This window comes from Gallinula chloropus, assembly GCF_964237585.1.
Source record: "Gallinula chloropus genome assembly, chromosome: 6".
Classification (NCBI taxonomy): Eukaryota; Metazoa; Chordata; class Aves; order Gruiformes; family Rallidae; genus Gallinula; species Gallinula chloropus.
In genome coordinates, this window is record NC_140091.1 from 19,432,623 (window position 1) to 19,452,598 (window position 19,976).

The 19,976-nt window shown below is 45.0% G+C and overlaps 1 protein-coding gene across 1 annotated transcript in view; it reads left to right on the forward strand.

Annotated features, from left to right (window-relative positions):
* Positions 1-19,976, forward strand: part of RASAL2 (RAS protein activator like 2) — a gene marked incomplete at its 5' end in the record, with an annotated part of 187,887 nt that overhangs the window by 85,843 nt on the left and 82,068 nt on the right. The window contains 2 exons of the mRNA XM_084265933.1: positions 3,337-3,464; positions 12,607-12,733. Of these exons, the coding sequence (XP_084122059.1) occupies positions 3,337-3,464; positions 12,607-12,733 (255 nt within the window). The remainder of the gene's footprint in view (positions 1-3,336; positions 3,465-12,606; positions 12,734-19,976) is intronic.

The window sequence follows — 19,976 nt, forward strand, 5'->3', positions numbered from 1 at the left end:
CATTGGAGTTAACGGTCCTGAAGGGTTTTCTTTTGCCATGAGAAGGTCTTACCAGCAGTTTAAAATACAGTTTACTCGGGTATCACTCAGCATAGCAGCTGGAGGGACTCTCACTGCTAGCCCACCCACATGCACATGATGCAGCATGCCTTCATCCTTTTTCCCCCCTTTGGTGATTTATCGTGTGCTTTCATTAGCCAAGATACTAGAACCCCAGAGCTCTGGTCTTCACACTGCTCTTGCACACTCGTGCTTGGAGCCCACGGCTTCATCCTTCTCGCTCATCTCCCCTCTGCCAGCCTGATGCTGGTAGGTCTGTCTCACATAGGGTTTGTTTGCTCCTGTATGGGAAGCTAAGGTCTAAACAGGGACATCAGTGGTTTTGTTTTGTTTCTGGTTAGGTTTTTGGTTGGACACCGTGATAAATCTGAGTCAAAGTTGTTTCAAAAACCTACCTGGAGGGTTTGTCTGTAAGATGGACAGTTACATGAGAGTCTGTCGTGCTCCAGGAGTTTGCACAAATGCCCTTCTGCTTCACAGAGATTGTGGTGGTTTCCCCTATGCCTATTCCCAGGTAGAGTTTTGGGCAATTTTGACGTAGTGTTGCATGTCACTATTGGAAACCAAGCGTTATGAGGAGAGGTAACAGCGTGGAGCCTGGTTGGGAATCTCAATTTCTTTCTTGAATTCTCTCTACTGGAATTAAGGGAGCAAAGGTGCACCTCACTGTTATTCAGAGCAGTCGTCTTGTTCAGTTCGTGTGTTTTGAGCATTCTTCCAATCTATCACAGAACCCCTACTGCAGTGGGGGATGGAACTAGGTACCACAAGCCAGTTTCCAAGTTAATTCTCCGGCTTTAGAAGTCCACACATTCCTTTCGGTGCGGAGACCAAGTTGCTGTTGTGTATGGGGGGGTCGGAAAGAGCATGAAGATGTTGCAGCTCTTCTAATCAGTGGGTGGGATTTGGCATGCATAGGATCTGCAAGGAGCAAAGTCAGTTCCTTACTCAACGTTGAATAGTTGCATTTGGGCTTGCACCCTTCCTTGGTGGTGTCTGAGGATTCGCTGACCTCTAGTGGGGAAGCTCGGTAGTAGCTACAAGAAGTATCTGTGCTTAGTTTTGCCTAATGAAATAGCTGGAGGAGAGCCTGGACACCTACTCGGCAAGCCCTTAATTATCGCAGTGTCTGTTTTAGACTCCTTAGAAGTTGTCCAAGGACTTCTCTACTCTGCCCTGGTCAGGCCCCACCTGGAGTGTTGCGTCCAGTTCTGGGCTCCCTGGTATAAAAAGGACAGGGATCTCCTGGAGAGAGTCCAGAGAAGGGCTGCAAAGATTTAGAGGGGCCTGGAGCATCTCCCCTATGAGGAGAGGCTGAGTGAGCTGGGACTGTTCAGCCTTGAGAAGAGAAGACTAAGGGGGGACCTTATTAATGTTTATAAATATCTTAAGTATGGGATGCAGGGGGAAATGGCCAGCCCCTTTTCAGTGTCTGTGGAGACAGGACAAGGGGCAGTGGCTGCAAGTTGGAGCACAGGAAGTTCCACACCAACATGCAAAAGAACTTTTACACAGTGAGGCTGAGGGAGCCCTGGGACAGGCTGCCCAGGGGGTGTGGAGTCTCCTTCTCTGGAGATATTCCAGCCCCATCTGGACGCCGACCTGTGCAATATGAGCTGGGAAGCTGCTTTGGCAGGGGGTTGGACCCGATGATCTCTCGAGGTCCCTTCCAACCCCTGTGATTCTATGATTCTATGATTCTAGCATCTACAGCATGTGCATTTGAAAGTGGCTGTTCTTTAGATCAGTGCAGGTAAAGTTGTATAAAACCCACTACGAAGAGAGGCTGAGGGAGCTGGGCTTGTTCAGCCTGGAGAAGAGAAGGCTGGGGGGGGACTGCAGCCTTCCAGTACCTGAAGGAAGCAGAGAAACAGGAGGGAATCAGCTTTTTTGAAGGGTATATACTGGCAGGACAAGGGGGATGGAGTGAAGCTAAAGGAGGGAAGGGTTAGATGAGATATTAGGGGGAAGTTCTTTACAGAGAGAGTGGTGAGGGGCTGGAACTGGCTGCCCAGAGAGCTGGTAGATGCCCCATCCCTGGGGTGTTCAAGCCAGGTTGTCTGAGGCCCTGGGCAACCCTGTGTGGATCAGGCCTGGAGGTTGGTGGTCCTACCTGTGGCAGGGGGGGCAGGAAGTCTGTGATCCTTGAGGTCCCTTCCAACCCAGACCAGTTTGTGATTCTCTGATTACAAACCAACCAGAACCAGATCTCACAACATTAGATGACTCGAAACTCTTTTCTGACTTTGTATAAATGATGGCCCCCATAGTTCCATTGCATACATCTCTTCTTCTATACAGCATTTCTGTCTCCTGTAAAGAGGTTTTTACAAGTTGGCTGCGTACATGTGAATTCCTAGAGCAGCTCTCTTTACATCCAGTGTTCTCGGGGCACTGACAGTGTACCTTTTTGCTGCATAGCTTCCTCTGCTTTTGAGCTTGGCTGCTGGGCAGCAAAGTCTGTCCACCTGCCATGCTTGTTGGCGTGCTTCCCTTCCCCAGCCTTGGGGGAAACTTCTTAGCTGGGAGAGGCACGATGTGGTGCGAGCCTGAGAAACTTAAAGGAAATGGATTTTAAAATAAATTTGAAAAGATGAGCACTGGGAGCCAAACAAGCTTGATTTTGGTTTGATTTGGGTTTGTTTGTTTGTTTTGGGCTTTTTTCTTTTGGTTTATTTGTTGGGGGGGTGGTGTTTGGGGCTTTTTTGTTTGAATTTTTGTCACTGTGGTGGTTGTGACTAAATGAAAATGCTGGGAAACTTCTGTCTGTTGCAATTTAGATAAGTAGCTTCCTTACCAAAAGGCACTAGCAATGCCTGCTCCTCTGAATTTTCCCTTGCCTTCCTTGATCTGCACCTTCCTTCTTATGTCTTTCTATGCTCAGTCCCAAATATTTTATTTGATTAAGATTTAGGGTGCGTTCAAGACTCAACCCCTTTTAACCATGTTTTTGAGAAGGGAGTTGGGGGGAAAGATGAATTTTGCATGAGGGCTCATGCTCTTTTGAGTATATTTCAGTCTTCAGCAAAGACATTTATATTCATCTTGGGTACTGCTATTTCTGTAAGTCATGCTATAGATAAATAAGCATTCATAGTGTACATTACGCAGCGTTCCACATGGGTGCCTCCCAGGATTAGCATTTTGTCTCTCTGTCTGCTGGAACAGGCACTAATTGCAGCTTTGGTTTGCATCTAGCTGCAGAACCACAAGAAGCAGAGAAGGTGGTTGGTGACACATGCTAACGATTCCGGCATTGCGGTTCTCTGTTCGCAGATGTGAAAGGACCACCTACACACAGATTGTCCTGTGGCCAGTCCCCCTACACTGAAACGACAACATGGGAGAGGAAATACTGCATCCTGACCGACAGCCAGCTGGTGCTGCTCAACAGGGAGAAAGAGGTGAGACAAGCTCGCCTCAGCCGCTCGGGATGCACCTTTTGGCCTTTCTTGGCAAAGCAGGAAGGCAGCTTTTTTCATCTCCCCTATATTTTGTTCACAAGTTCAGTGAAATGTGTGAAGGGGGGGTGGCAAAGGGGAGCTAACCTGTTCTGAGTATGGATGGTGTGGTGCACACGGTTGTAGTCCAGCTGGCCCAGGTGCTGATTGCATGGAAGATGTGACAGCAAACTGTTTGCATCCAAAACTGCCTCCTGGAGTTTTACAGCCCACGTTTTAAGTCTGCCACTACTACTTCTTATGTTATTGCTGCTTTTATTGGTAGTTGAAGCTAGCGTAGCTATGTAAACCTACCTCATCACATCAGTGCGGACGTAAAGGGAGGGAAAAGTGCAGTAAAGGTAAGGAAAAAAGGGTTTGGTTTGTGTGTGTCTTGGAGTGCTGGGCAGAGGAGGTGTGCACAACCTTCACTCTATAACATCGTCCGTGCAGCAGTCGCAAGGCAAAGGGTTAGAGTCAGGTTTCCTGCTCTCACTAGATGCAGCAAAAGGAAGACTGGGTGCCCCTTGGCATGGGTACTCAAAGCCATTCCAACCACCTTTGCTTGAACTGTGCAATTACTCTGTGTGTGTGTGCAGAGCATGTAGTACTTGGCACTGTGCCTTGCCAGGAAGGTGGTATCAGTGTGGTTAAAGAATAGGCAGGTTCTGGCTGACTGAAACACTGAACAAATAAGTGCTGATAATTCCCTTCTCCTGGACTGCGCCATGATACGGGGCTTTTTTCTTGCGATATTTGATGTCTGCAGATTGTCATGACTCCGTGAGCTTCGATAACGGTCCTGGGTTTGTTTGGTTTAATTTTTCTGTTGTAGATTTACCCTATTTAAAAAGAAATACATCAGGAGGAGCTACAAAATAGGGCTGGTTTTAAATTCTTGAAATAAATCCATGGGCGTTTATGTGCGATAAAGTCTGAGTCTAATAGAATGGTTTCCTACATTTGGAGGTGACCTGAATTTCTGTGCTTTTTCTTCATTCCTTTGAGGCTTCAGTGTATGGCTGCATACAGGCTGAGGGTATGAGACCTGTGTCTGGCGTAGCACTATGTATTATTCATCATCAGCAGTGATCGGGTTTATTTGCAAGGGCTGAAATATTTCTTTGTATAGGGAGAGTAGAAGAAAATGGTTTAGAGGAGGACTGGAGTTGTTAGAAGGGAACAAGGTTGATGCTAATGCATAGGAGAGATGATCAAACGCAGGGAAATGGAAGGTCCATGTCATGATGCTTGTTTACTATGTAATTCTTGTGGTCCGACAGGACTGTCACCTAAGGCATTACAGTATAATACTGAAGAAACTTAAGGACATGTGAGAATTATTCCTAAAACTGTACTGTACCAGCACAGCTAGGCTAAAGGGATGCCTCTCATTAAAGAAATGTAATTGAAAACAACGCTGGCTCATATCACACTGGATTAACTGGAGGTGGTAGTCACATACATACAGGTTCTTAATTTCTCCTACCACAGTTAAAAGTGTGTTGAATCTTTCACTAAAGTGTAATTGTGGGAAGCCTGATGTATTGCTGGTGCATTTTGGAATACAAATCTTATGATTTGGAAGACAAATCTTATGAGGAGCAGCTGAGGGAGCTGGGGTTGCTTAGTCTGGAGAAAAGGAGACTGAAGGGAGACCTCATCACTCTCTACCACTACCTGAAAGATAGTGAGGTGGGGGTTGGTCTCTTCTCCCTGGTGGCTAGTGACAGGACAAGGGGAAAGGGTCTTAAATTTCATCAGGGGAAGTTTAGGTTGGGTATTAGGAAAAATTCCTATACTGAAAGGGTTGTCATGTGTTGGAACAGGCTGCCCAGGGAGGTGGGTCAGTCACCATCCCTGGAGGTGTTTAAAAGAAGAGTAGATGCTGTACTTGTTGACATAGTCTAGTGTTGGACCTAGGAGGGCTGGATAGATGGTTGGACTTGATGAACTTGAAGCTCTTTTTGAACCATAACCACTCTATGATTCTATAAATCATTATATACTGTCTTTAAATGCATTCTAGCTTTTTGTCAGAAACCAGAGAAATTCAGTATCAGGCTATGCAGATGCTGGGCTTTACGTACAGCAGTAAGCCTCCAAAGTGGAGCAATAGAGTAAATCTTTGCAGTGTGCTCTCCAAGGAGCCTGCCTGCACCATCACCATGAGAAAGAACTTGTTTTTGGGAAGTGCTCCATGCAGGTGGGCCGAGCAGACATGCCTTTGGTGCAGGTGTGACTCCCCATGCTGATAACGCGAGTTGTTTCAGAAGCTAAGAATCAGATTTGCCATTCTGATTCCCAAGTAATTTGGGACTGCTCTAAGGAAAAGGAAAGGGAAATTCCTTGCAGAGTCATGAATACCCTTTAGGAAAATAGCTTCAGGGTCTGTACATATGGTGGTGTACATACAATCCCTTGTGGAAACGCAAAGCATGTAGAACTGCTAGTTAAGAGAGGGAAGCACAGAGCTGATACTCTGGATTTGCACCTTCTAATTTTTCTGAACTAGAAGCATCCCTTCTGGCTTCCATGAGGAGGTGACTCGGTTAAATCTTACCTGGCAAGTCAGTTGGGGTTGAAAAAGGCTCTATGCAATGTGATCAGGAAGCAAGAGGGAATGAAGGGGGAGATGCTTGCTTGGGAAGAGTGTAATGACTGAAAAGTATATAGGAGGGGAGCTGAAAAAGGCCCACAGGTAGGACTGCAGGTTCTGGGAGCCTAATGAAAAGACCAGGTGAATGAGGAAGAAGGAGGTTACTTCAAGAATCAAATGGAAGATTCTGTTTAGAGTAAAATTATTGGAAAGGTGATGCAGGAGGAGGATTTTTGTTAACGTGAAATGAGGCGAGAGAGGATACAGGAAGCTGAAAATAGAGAGGCTCCTGCTCTGAACGTGGAATTTGCTGATAGAGTGGTAGGTGGGAAGTTCTTTGGACTGCTGGAGAGGATCTTAGAAACAATGTGAGGTACAGGATGATACCCATCAGTAAGGGTGTGGCGGTAAGAAGGAAGAGATGTTAACAGCAGAGTACCCTTGCAGCTGGAAGACCACTTGCATCACCACAAGGCTGGTGTAAGTCTGAAGCATCTCATTTCATTTTCTGTGCATCTGCTTTGTTACTTCCTGGAATAAAAACCCAAGGAGCTGAGCCTGTGTGAAATTGAAAGGGAACCAAAGTGTTTGATGTTTATAATGCTGTGTAAAATCGTTTTGCAAGTATGTATGTCAAAGTCAAAAAGTAGGAAAACCACATACAAAATGCAAACAGGTAAATGAAAGGCATCTTCGTTTTTTCAGGTATAATGCTGCATTTGGTTTCTTTCAGCTGATGTTAGAATACAGCTTATGAATTACGCAGATTTTATAAAACAGTGAGGGAATAGCACAGAAATAAAAGCAGTAGTAAGAAAAGTTCTCTTATAACATCCCACTGGTGCAAATTTATGTCGAGGCAGTTTGGTTAGGCTGTGTGTAAGAGGGGTTTTTGCACTGTGAGTAGATTGGAAAGAAGAGAAATTGTGAGGTACAACTTGATCCAAAAATATCTGTAATTACTTGGACAAAAATAGTCTCATGATATCCCCTTGTGCTGTGTAGGCTGATATTAATTACTTGACACCTGTCAACTTTATAAAATAAAAGTAGGTGAGACTGGAGAATGATTATTAATGAAGGGAAAAGACTGATGCCTATAAGGTAAATAGGAAGAAAATGAAGCCCTGTAGGGACATGGAGACGACTTAACGAATAAGGAGTCGTGAGTGACAGGTGGTGTGCAATTACTAGGCGTATCATGATGTGGTGAGTATCCAGCAGCAACTTCCAAAACTAGGAGAACAAGTCTAGATTGATTCACTTACAAATCAGGTTGTTTTTCTATGAGAAAGGCAGTCAGGAAGGCATAGATACTGTCATTGTTTGAGAAACCTGTTCCACAGGGTAAGAGCTGTGAGGGCACAGTAGAAGTGTCTGCAAAACCAGGGCTGTTTAAACCAGGAAAGGCAATGAGTTGGTGTTTACGAAGAGCGGGCTCAGATGGATAATCCATTGCACATCACTTCTGCAAGGGATGCGACGAATGGCTGCGTCTGGCTGTGGGCTGCTGTTGAGTTAGTCTTTGTCCGTGCCTTGGCTGCTGTCCTGCAGAATCTTTCAACTTTGCCTTCACTTGGAGATGAAGGACGCTTCTCACTATGTTAGGCTCTTCCTTTTTCCTCCCTGCACACCAAACCTCATCTTTCTTCTTGGATTTAGAGGTGGTTTTAATCAAGGGTAATGGAGAGTAGAGACCTACATTCACTGTAACAAGGTCTACTACTTATTGCTGCTGATGACAGTGGCCAACAGCGGGATGTCTCTGATTTATTTCCCTACTCTGCCATCTCCTGCAACTGACATCAGTAGCCAAGCAGCAGCTGCGATCCCAAGAGAAGATAGCAAGAGCAAACACCAACGCGGGGGGCGCCAGGGAAGGCTCTTCAGAAATGCCCACTGCCATTCTCTAAAGAGTTGCTGGTGTTGGGAACTTACAGCAAGTGTGTTTTACCTGTAAATAGGAGTTTGCCAAATATGAACCCAGTTGGAGGAAAAGATTTGCATCTCTTCCCAACTGGACAGAATTGTTCCTTTTCCAGAAGCTCAAAGGAATGTTTGCTGTCAACACAAGTGACTTTGTATGTCAAAATTTTAGCCAGCTTCTAAACCTTCTTGAGGAAGGTACAAATTAAAATTAATTATTTCACTTTTTGACATGATTCCAAACTTCTTGACTACTAGTTCAGAAGAGGTTGCAACTTCCCAAGTTTTTATCTTGAACTGGTCTTTCCAGTCTCAAAAAAATCTATCTGCAATGAAGAAACTTTTTTCCTGCCTCTTTTCTTTTTCCTTTCTAATAGCTTAGCTCAGTTTACATGTCCAGTGACAGGTGAGCTGTGATGCTGTCCAAGAGTTTAGTGTCCAAGCTACAAACCTGTCCTCATTAGATTGAGAAATTTGCCACGATCAAAATTGTCAAGATGGTCAAAATTAACAGTGTTTGGACTATCTGTACGCACCTTCTTGTCCCAGAGTTATGCTGCTTGGAGTCCAGCGCTGAAAGCCAGCAACTTCGGCACATCGGTTCAGGGTAGGACACTTCCCAAGTTGGTGAAGTCTCAGCAGGGCAGAGAACGGAAATACAGAGCTGGATGGAGAAAAGAACAAAATAAGAGCTGAAAGCCTAAACTGCCATTAGAGTTCTAACTGCAAGACTTGGTCATTCCACTCAGTCCTCTGCCAAACTGCTCGCTGCAGTGGTGGGGGCTAGAGGTGGGTCAGGGGCTTGGTGTTTACATCACATTCAGTTGTGCGCTTGTTTTGGTGCCACCCCATCTGTAAATGTGTTTGATGTACCACAGAGCAGCCTGTATGCCTGCTTAAAATCTTGTCCAGCCCCAAAGAGATGCAGAACTGCTGACCATGCTCATTTCACCTACTCATTTTTAAGAGCCGGCTGATCTTACGCAAAGATCAGCATAAGATCAGCATATGATCTTACACTGGTCCTGCGGTCTCGTTGTTCGCTTTTTTCGGTCGGGATAGACTGAGGCCATGGTTTTGGAGGAGTGCTACTTCACATGGCACTTTTAAGTCAGACTTAAGGGAGGATTATAATTTTTTTTAGCTACTTTGCTACTTGAATCATGTCCATAAAATTGTGTTTGTACATTCTCTGGTGTAGATCAAGCCGTGTGGTGATAAAATGTTGCTCCTTATACAATTTCCAGAATTACTGAGTGAAGCGGACAGTGTCAGGCTTGTTTCAAGCTGCTGTAAATACGCTGACAAAAGTAGTTGTTTGCTGGTGTGGACCGTGTTGCACTGGATGGATGCAGCTACACCAGTGAACCTTTTTTTAGCGCACAGCCTAACCATGTTTTCCTAGTCTGGGCAAATTTTTAAGGACAAAAGGCTAAGTGACCCAGAATTAGGACCTGAGCTCTCAGACAGTCTTCCTGTTAATGGCTTAGTTCCTCTTTGAAGATAAATCCTATCTCTGGTATGCAGAAGTAGATTTGTTTTTGACGTTGACTCCGGTGCGCTGTAGCCTGTTTGCTTTTCCCAAGGACAGAAAGGACAGCATGGCCTCAATCACCGTTTTCCTCCTCATCCTTGGCAGCAAGTCAGCACATCCCTAACGCCCTCTTGGCTCTGGTCACTGTTCTTATACACGCTGCTGTCAGGATGGTAGTAACATTGGGGTGGTTTTTCATGTCAGTGGGTTAAAAGAATGTTCCTGTGATCCAGTGTCCAAAAGCATGGATGGGTACAGAAGAGGTATAAGATTAGGGACTCTATTCACTTCTCTGTTAAAGAAATCCAACAGTGGAGACGTCCGCCCCCCGTGAGCTGTATCGATACAGAGCTGGCAGGCGTAGGTGCGACAAATTCACTGAGAAAGGGGGATGTGTTAAGGTGTGCAGAAGCAGGTACCCGATATCACTGATAGGAACTGTTCTGGAGATACAGCTTGCAGCATCCTACCAAAAAATGCTCTGGAGGAAATGAGGGGACGCAGAAGGGGCGGTGGAGCAGAGGGGTGTTTAGAAGACTGAGCAGAGCCTCCAGATGCAAACTGAAAAGCCAATACATGATCTTGTTTGAGCGAGTGTGGCATTGACTAGCAAAATTAATCTCTGCTTCTTAATGTGCTCTCTCACAGAGATCATTCGGTAAAGGAGCTGCTGCAGAACCTTACCAGCAAAGAAAGCTGGAATAGCCACGAGGGATTTGGGAAACAGGGTTTGATAAACAAGCACCATTTGAAGGAGACAAATAGACTAGCATGGTAATAAATAGCATTAAAAAATGACCTTAAGAGAATGCTAAGTGCTTAAAAGTCAGGAAATGCCAGAACTAGTCTGAGAGCACCATTGTAGCACAGCGTGTTTCTAAAATAGTAAAGTATCTTGTACATCTTTTACAACCTTGGGTACAAATGAATAATATCTTCTTGTTTGCTATTAATACTCGGGTCTTAGTGATGACTGAAGATATGAAAGGATAAGCAGCACAGGAAGTATCACGGGGGCTTCTGTTCCTTTAGCTCCAAGCTGTCTTCTCCGTAGCGATACAAAAATGAATTCCCATATTGCATGTACCGCGGCTGTACTGTTGATGCCAATGTCCTCGTCAAACTACGTTGTGATGTTTTGAGTGTTATGGGGCTCTGCCTGCCTCCAGCCCCCCACGTGCTGTGTCTCTCCCTCATCCCTGGGGTTTCTTCCAACTGTTAAATATATGGGCTTAAGGCAGCCCCACCAAGTGATAGGTTCCAGACACCAGACCAATGGCCTTATGGTAACCAGTTTTATCTCTAAATAATGTTGCGGTAACAAATATGGGTCTGGGTCATCTGAGTATGATTTACCTGGGTTGTGACAACAAGAAATGCACTAACTCATTACAGTTACCGAGGTTGAAATGACACAAAATCCAGTAATTCATGAATACTGAACTAAACTTAATACCTGAGCATGCACAGACGTACAAAGTCGTGGTTATAACCAAAATTATCACTCAGGCGAGAAGGAACCAGGGCATGGCTTCCTCAGACAAGCGATGTGGACTAGCTAGTGGACTCAGAATTCAGAATTCCCAGTTTCCTGTCTGAAGTGTCCTCTTGTTGAGACACAGCAGCATTACATTATCTGGACTTGTTAATCAATCATCGCATCCCACCTCTGGTGCCACCCCTCTGTGTCAGTTCTTTGGGGTGCCTGGGGCCCAGAAGTCCTGTAGGTAGCACTGGCCTCAGGTGCCCACTTGGTAGTGACTCGATCAAGGAAGCAATGGTGACCATGGGCCAAGAACCTGCTTAGCTTGGTTCTGGAGATGATATTTTCCCACACAGTCTCCCACCTTTGGTGACCAGCCTTTCACCTGCTTGAAGGATTTTTGCTGTTTTCTGACCCTCTTCAGAACAGTGTGTGTGTTCTTCAGAAGAATATTGTGAAGAATGTATTCCTCCTGCTGGAAAGACATCTGTGGGTTTGGGCAATCTGGATTGCAACTCTGGGGAGCAAGTAGCTGTCTGAAGTTTTTTGTGTCTGCTTTTCTCTATGCAAAGTAACTGATGCTTGAATTAACCTGTGCTGGTCTCATGAACAGCTTCAGCTTGCACAAAAGTGTCCATATAAATCAATCTTATCCTCCAAATCCCTTTTTTTGGGGTGATTGGATTATAAGCATATCAGGCTTGTTTCTTGTCCCCACACATAGGTGCTGTTGGACAAAAAGACTGTTTCACTTTGGCTCTTTTTGAGCTCTGGGCTGTGGTCTAAATAGCCTGCAGCTGTAGTGGTAGGTAGCAGAACTTGACACTTTTATTTCCACCATCAGCACCTCTCTAGCAAAATGTAGTTTTCCAGGCAGATGTTTCAAGGCGATGTTTGGGGGCAGCAAACCCCGAGGGGTCAAGTTCTGCCAGAATTTCAGAAGAGAAACAGTATCTTTGTACATTCAGTACTTCTGAAGAGAACCAGTGTGCAGAATTTCATTACTATGGAATAGCCTGGAGCCTGAGGTCCCAGTTTTAGGAAGACTTTGACTTAATAGCTGGTATTCCCTTTCTCCGGCCAAATGTCTGTTTCCCTCTGACATGCTGTAGCTGATTACCAGATAGGTGCTGAGACTGCAAAAACCCTTTTATAATCTCCAAGTTTCTCATGCAGCCACCTCACCACCAGCCTCTGCCTGACTTCCCCAGCGTGGAAGTGGGCAAGGCAGGGGAGCAATGGGTCTGGCGTTGGAGAACCAGTTTCGGAGGGCAGGACTGCCGCCTTAGGCAGACGGGTCGGCTGTGTCACGACTTGATACCTGTGGAGCGCAGGTTGCCGCGTACCTGCTTGCAGCCCTCTCCAAGCTGCACACCTGTCTGCGGGCACTCATGCTTCTCATGGCTGCTGTGCTTTCATGGCAAGCCTCAGGAATTTTGTGGTATGCTGAACTGCGCCTAAAAATCATTAGCAGGTGACTAGAAAAGTGAAGTTCTTACTGGATGGCATATTAGAAGTGTGGCCCGGTGGCAAACTAACAGCTATCGGCATCCTTTTTATGCAGATGCCTATCGATGGGATCCAGGACACACAGGTGGATGCTACGAAAGGGCGCTGCCTGCGCCGGACTGTGAGCGTCCCCTCCGAGGGCCAATTCCCCGAGTACCCACAAGAGGGGGCCACCAAACTAGGTAAGTCCAAACCCTGGTCATAACAAATTCATTTTAATTTTTAGCTGAGAGCTGTATGGCACGGTGCTGCTTCCCGGGCAGCATCCTTGTGAAGCAGTGGGTAGCTGAGGTGGGTAGCGTTGCAGCTAGGTGGTGGTGGTGGAGATCGTGCAGTCGCGGCATTGTTTGTAAATGCCTGTCAGCAAAGTGACTTCTAAATGTCAGGATGCATCCAAACATCAGTGAGGTTATTAAAGCTGGGCTGTTGCTGCACATGGGAGGGTTTGTAGCTGTGTTTGTAAGATTACTAGACTGCCCTGGGATTTACAACTGAGAGCTGCTGAGTGCGGGTCAATAGGAGTGCAGCTTTTGCAGATAGCTGTAAGCGGGTCCCACTGGTTTTTAGAACCATTACGTGGTGGTGTTTTACCTCGCTTTGAGTCCCTCTGGAATTTCCTTTGCTTCATACTTTCACAGGAAGTACTGGATAACAGGTTTTTCTATAACTTAGCTCGTGCCTGTTCAGGATGAAGTTCCGAAAAGAACCAGCCAACTGCCTGGTGCTGTTGGCTATAATTATATGTGTTGAAATCGAGGGAGAGCAAAAGAAAGAGCAGGTGTTAAAAACGACAGACCAAAAGCTCTGTTGCAGTAGTTTCCCAAGTCCAGGGTTGGCCCAGTTCCCCCTCTTTATTCCACCTCACCTGTGGTTGCATAAAAGGCATCACTCCAACTCTTTCCAGAAGAAAGGAAAAGCGAAGAGAGGCAGGAACCACACACAAGCAAATTCTTCTTTCTATTCCCAACCTATGCAAGAAGGTTTCCTTCACATAGGCTGGTGGGATCTAGGAGCAAAATTCTTCCCTAGTTCAGCTGTTAAAAAATACCAGTCCTGGGAAAGAGCAAGCTATGAGGAAGAAAATAATGTGCATCTCCAGACAATAAAGCAGCCTTGATAACATCACTATCAAAGGTGAAGAGTAGGTAGGGTATTTTTCATTTCACAGTCTCAGCTGTTTTCTATGCCAAGGAATTTTATTTTGTGAGTATACTGCACGCAAGTCATTAAAATCCCACTCTTCTAGATAGTAATTAACACAGTGCAACTGTAGTACTTATCTATTTGTACTTGCCAGCAGCACTACTTAACTGCTCCTTATTTGAGGAAGGCAGACATGGTTCTTTTTGTTTGTTTGTTTGTTTTGACTCCTGGGTTACAAATCTGAAAAGAAACAGGGCAGGTCAGTGGTTTAGGAAGGAAAACTGCAAAATACTTCAAGATGAGGGGCATAAACGAAAGCCCTACTGCATTTGTTTGTGGCGTTTCCAATGCAGCTCTAAATGATCATCATGGTTTGCTGTATGAACAACTACTTATTCTTGTTCAGGACTAAAACCAGTATTAAATACATTTACACAGTGTTATAGGCAAATACTTACTCAAGGTGTGTGGCTAGTGAGATGAATGCCAGTCTGCACTAGGTGATGAATGTTCTTTGTAGCTCTGTACACTAGAAAGACCTTTGAAATCTGGGATTTAAACACCTTCTTTCTATACCATGCACCAAAAAAGAAGCGTAGAAGAGTTTCTAGACTTCACTGAGCACCTGAGCAGCTGGAAATCCCAGAGTTATGTCTTTAAATGTAACCCTGTAACCTTCTTTGCTTTTCTTGAATTGCCATACTGACCAGGTGACTGTGCTGTTTGGGCATCTGCCTTCGTGTGTGTTTTGCTACAATTTCAGATGCATGTGGCATCTTGTAGCGTGCTACTTGATGTATGCCTGACAAGAATATAATAAAAGTACAGGAGAAACACATAGCCACGTGGGCTTCTCCATGTGAGAGCTGCGACTGCAATGAATATAGATGTCACAAGGCGCGTAGCTAGAAGAACTGGGCATGCAGTGGGAGGGAAAGAAGGAGGGCATGAGTTGGAGAAGATTTGAACAACGCCCATGCTGTGAGAAGGGCCGAGGGTGAGTGGGAGGAAAGGTTATATATAATCTCTGATTGCAGCACCCTAGGTTGTTCCCTTGTATTCACATCCTGGTTAGAAATGTCTCTTATCACGATTACAGAAGTCCTGTTCATGGCACAAAAGTGGGTTGATAGAGAGCAGCGGGGACAGGTTTGTATCAAGGTGTTCAGCCAGAGGACAAACCAGTGAAGGAAAACTTGGAACATCTTTATAAAGAGAAAGAAGCGGATGAGGGCAGTCAGAATGTATCACCAGCAGTACAGATAACAACTGGACTAAAATAGCTTTGGAATGGATACCAGAAACTGAAAAGCACAGCAGAGGCAGCTCAAATATCTAGCAGAGAAATTGCTATGCAGAGCCAGTAAGAGTATCTAGCTTGTTCTAGGGAAGCACGGGCATAACACGGCAACAGCAGGCTCCACATCTTGTGATGGGACCTGAAATTACTACTCGCAGATGATGCTCGTGTGGCTAAGTATGGGTGCTGTACCTCTCTTGCAATTTATGTAAAGGAAAAGAAAAAGGAAGATCAGGTGATGGGACACCTTGTATGAAAGCTCTAGAGTATTGTCTGAGGTCAAGCTTTTTTTTGGTGGAGCAACTGGAACAGCATGCGCTCTCCAGGCACTCTGCACAACCAGTGGCAGTACCCATCCTGTGAATTTCTGTAGCATTCTCCATAGCAGTGTGCACACATCCTTGTAGCTCTGTTCCTAGGAAGTGTGTGGGAGAGAAACTACCCACGTTACAGCTGAGAAGTTGAAGCAAGAGATGTGTAACTCGGCAAAGGTCAACATTAAGTCAAATGTACTTTACCCAAGGGCTGTTGTAGTCATTCTTGTCGTCTCTTTAATTTTTAGCCTTCCTGCAGGGTTGGCTCAGCTGTTTGCGAGGCAGCTGCTGAACCACCATGGTTTACAGTCCCGCGTACTAAGATAGACACCAATTTCCACGTACTTCAGTACAGTAAGCTGTAATTTGTGATGGTTCAGCAGCTGCTAGAAGAGGAGCTGAGCCATCCCTTCTGTGCGGGCATAAACCACTAGTCACCCTCGGATGAGAGCTGGAGGGACAGATGCAAAAATAAAACTCAAGACAGAAAATGACTTGTTTAAACAGTGAAAACTAATAAGATCATTGAAAAACTGTAACTCAGGAGGACACTCACCATCTACTTCGAGGATAGGAGCTTGCCCTCTGCTTGCAGGCAGAGGAGAGGTTGTTTCTGGAAAGTACATTGTACAGAAGAATTGTGTCAGCAACCCATCCGTTAAATATATGCCATGAAATTTCCTTGGTGCATAATCTGTATCACTGTTGTAATACCTCTCTGTGAGTGAATAGGCACACTCTAAATATGTCATTTACTTGCTAGGATTTCATCTTGGCAGCACTTACTCAGAAGCTCTTCCATTCAGGGAAGCTAAAAATGTAGCTGTAATTTCTCTCTAACTCCAGCTTGACAGCCTCTTGCCGCCTTCTTTCAAGCGTTACTTTCAATGGGCTAATTCTGGTATGAAGTAGTGATACAGGCCCTGGAGACCAGCACCTAAACGCTATAGGAAGTGGTAAGATGAAGAAAATTCAAGCTGGTCTGTCCCTTGTACTTGCCTCCATTTCTGCTTCCCATCCCACTCTTTTCTAACAGGTGCACGTTTTCCTCTCGGGGAGATAGCTCCCTTTGCAAAGGATCGTCATTTATAACAGCATGTTGGGAATAACCATTCATACAGTAAGAGCATGATTCAGATTTCCACCATTCATACTGTTTGACAGGCTAGTAACAGTTACGACTTCCTTTCCCAAAATAATCCTCTGTTCTCTTGCTCTGCTTCCTTCTCGCCACCTGCTCACACTAAATGGGACTTGTGAAGGAGAGTACGTAGTGAAAGTCTCGATTCTGGTGCCTCAGAGTGTCTTTGTGGCATTAATAAGAGATATTTTATTTTTGCCTGCTTTTGTCAAAATACCAGGAGGGATTGAAAGTGAGGAAATGGGTTTGGGGTTGGTTTTTAATTTATTTTCAAATTGATAGGAAAGAGCAGCATCAGGAGGAGGGTTTTCTGAGATTCTCTGATGCTCAGAAAGGCTAATGTTGGTGCAAATAGATAATCTTTTTATATTTTGAGATGAAGTCATCTGAGAAGAAAATGAAGACCGCTTCACTTGTTGAAACATGTTGGCCATGTTATTTTCTCAGTTGCATCCATGACTGCTGAATATGAAGGCTCTTGAGAAAAGATTGCTGGAAGCAGGTTGGAGGTGAAGATGCTCTTCACAGATTGTCACTTTGTCCTCACCTGGAGTCACTAGCACTGACAGATTTTTTATTTTTTTTTATCCAGTCATTTGGTCTAATCAGTGGGAAAACAGTTTGTACAACTCTACCCACACTAAATGTTGGCTGTGGTTGCCTTCACTGATCTAATTGTTCTAAACAATATTAACGTGGCATGTAGATGGGGAGCTCTGATGGAGTGGCTGCCAAAGATGGGAGGAGAGGAGGCAGGGACTCCTTAAACTATCTTTGTTGCTGACAAAAGTGTCTGGCACCACACAATTAGAGCAGCTTTCTTTCCCCTTTTCTTTTTTTCTTTTTTTCCCTGGAAATAGACTCCAATTCTTTCTTTTTAGAGAGAGAGAATAGCTGCAGAGATTGAGGACAGTCTGGATAAGCAAGCCATCCACCTTTCAGGACCTTCTACACATCTCTGTGTGTCAGTGTCTGTTCACCCTTGCGTAGCTCTCTAGCTCATCTTCCAAACTTTTGTGCAGGAGTCATCTTTACTTCCTCAGAGAACCAACTGGCCTTTAGTGCCTTAACCCTCTCTGTAGGACATGAATAGCTGTTACTCAGCCACTGACTCACATCATGGCTCTGCAGCTCTTCTTCCGTCCTTTGGTACAGTTCCATCTGTGCAACCTACTGTTAGCATCTGTTCTCCTCCTTGGAACAAACCTCCTGTGTCCTCCTGAGCTGCCGTTCTCCAAGTGTTCCTGTGAAGGCTGTGTCTGCAGCCACTAACATGGCAATGGCAGAGCAGTCATGCTGATGTCCTGTGCTGTGTTCTGCTGACGTAGTGAGGATACAGAGTCCAGTGTGGGGCCCACCACTTCAGGAAGGATGTTAAGAATCTGGAGAGGCTTCAGCAGACATCTGCTAAGGTCATTTTGTTCAGGAGTATGAGACCCATGAAAAAAGGCTGAGAGATGTTGGATTGGTTAGGGTGGGAGAACAAAAAAAAAGAGGCTACGGGATTAATCTGATGTCTGTGTAGTCTATGGCTCCTTGAGAGTTAGTTGTAATGGAGCCAAACCCTCCTGGATGGTGGCAGATGATGAAACAACAGAGAAGTGGCCACAAATTGCACCTTAGGAGATTCAGATTGAGAGATTAAGAGAGAGTATGGCACCTGGAGGGTAGTGCAGCACTAAAACAGGTTGCCCAGCAAGGCTATAGAAACTTCATCTTTCGTGGCTCAGCAGGACAATGCCACAGCTGACCTTACTGGGTGTTGGCAGGGCTCTGCTCTGGCAGGAAGCTGGGACTAGATAACGGCTCCTTACAACCAGCTCTTCACTGGTTCTCTGCTTTTTTTGTACCTTTTTGACTTTCTCTTCCCTGCATGTGTGTGTGTGCCTGCTGTGATAAAGCAACTGGAACCTACCTCATGCAGAGACTTCTCTGTTTGTTTTCAGCCTAATTTTTGGAATGAAGTAAAACTGATGCCGTATCTGTGTCTGTCCACACTTTTCTCCAGTAATTTGTCTCCTGGCCAACAAATACTGCATTTGAGAGACAGAGATAAAGGTCTTGGAGGTACTGACTTCTTACAAAGTTCATACATGGCCCAGTGATCATACAGGAAGGAGTCTGAGCATCTTTGGATGAAAGCAGTCTTGCAACATGAGCGCTCCGGTTGGGGCATCAGCGCTAAAATGCAAACAGATAAGAAATTAGGCACACTTAGTTTCCTGCTCACACAGCTGTTGTATGGTAGGCAGGAAGTCTGTATTTCTACCTCAGTGGTAAATCACCCAAGTTGGATTTTTTCAAACCTGAATTTCTTCAAGTTAAGCACAGGACTGAGTTCCAAAGCAACTGCAGCTATTGCTGCCTTTTTCTGAAAGACTGAGGCTGCTAAAATTGGTGGTTTGGCGCTCTGAATACCTTCAGGAGTGTGGTTTGGAGCTAATAAAGAAAATATGCCTCCTGCACTGTGGTGAGCTACACGTACGATTCTGAAATTTGGCAAAGATCGAATTTTGTGCTTCAAACGTGACTTCTGAATTCCTGATCCTCTGGCTTAGTTGCATGGTTGATAGATTTTCCTTGCAGTGATCACCCCCTTTGCATTCCCTCGAGCTCATTTTTTTTCCTGTAAAAGTTTCACTGAGTTCAAAAAGACCTCTGATCACACAGTCAAGGGGAGAAGTGATAAAAATTAAACACCGATCACTTTGGGTGCCACATCCATACTGCGTCGCTGTCAGGTGACCAGTCAGCTGTGCAACACATCCTGCCTCTGTACTGTTTTAAAGGGTTATGTCCAGAGGCCTGAAAACGGAGGTGAGCAACAGAAGACTAGGTAAGTGATGTCTGGTTTGTACCTCTTAAAACAGCTCCTGCAAGCCGCTGCTGAGCCCTATGTGGGGATGATTGCAGCAAGAAAATACACAGTCTGTGCTCTTCCTTCAGGTAGAAACCTGGCAGGAGAGAACAGGCATTAGCTAAAAAGGTTTCTAGGATTATTTCAGTAGCTGCTGTTTCTGAGACCAAGGTTGTTTGCAACTAAACCAGAGCTGAGCCCTGCTTGCTGTATATTCCAATTGAAAGGAGTGTGTTGTGATGAAAGAACAAATAGATTTATTCTGCGCTCACCATGTAATGATGATCCTTGTGCACTAAGGATTAGGAAGAATACCTGCAACAGGTTACTGCTTTAAGCTGGGGGAGTGGAAGGTGGTCTGGTTTGGAAGAAGAGAGATTGATTGTGACCCAGTCAATGAAAGAATCTGCAATGCACCAGTCTTTACATGTTCAGTAGACATTTACTTAGGAAAGATGCACGAATTTGAAATAATGAGCTTCCTGTAACTTCTGACCAAACTGTGTGTGTGCTGAAGAGAGGGCTGTCCCTTTCCCTTCCACTGCTCAATTTTGCCTACAAAGAATAGCTGTTAAAAAGTGAGGGAGAAAGAAAAATGCGGTATCCCTGTATCTCAGCTGTAGGGATTTATGATGTGTCTTGATGAAATGATGTTCCCAGTAGCGTTCTC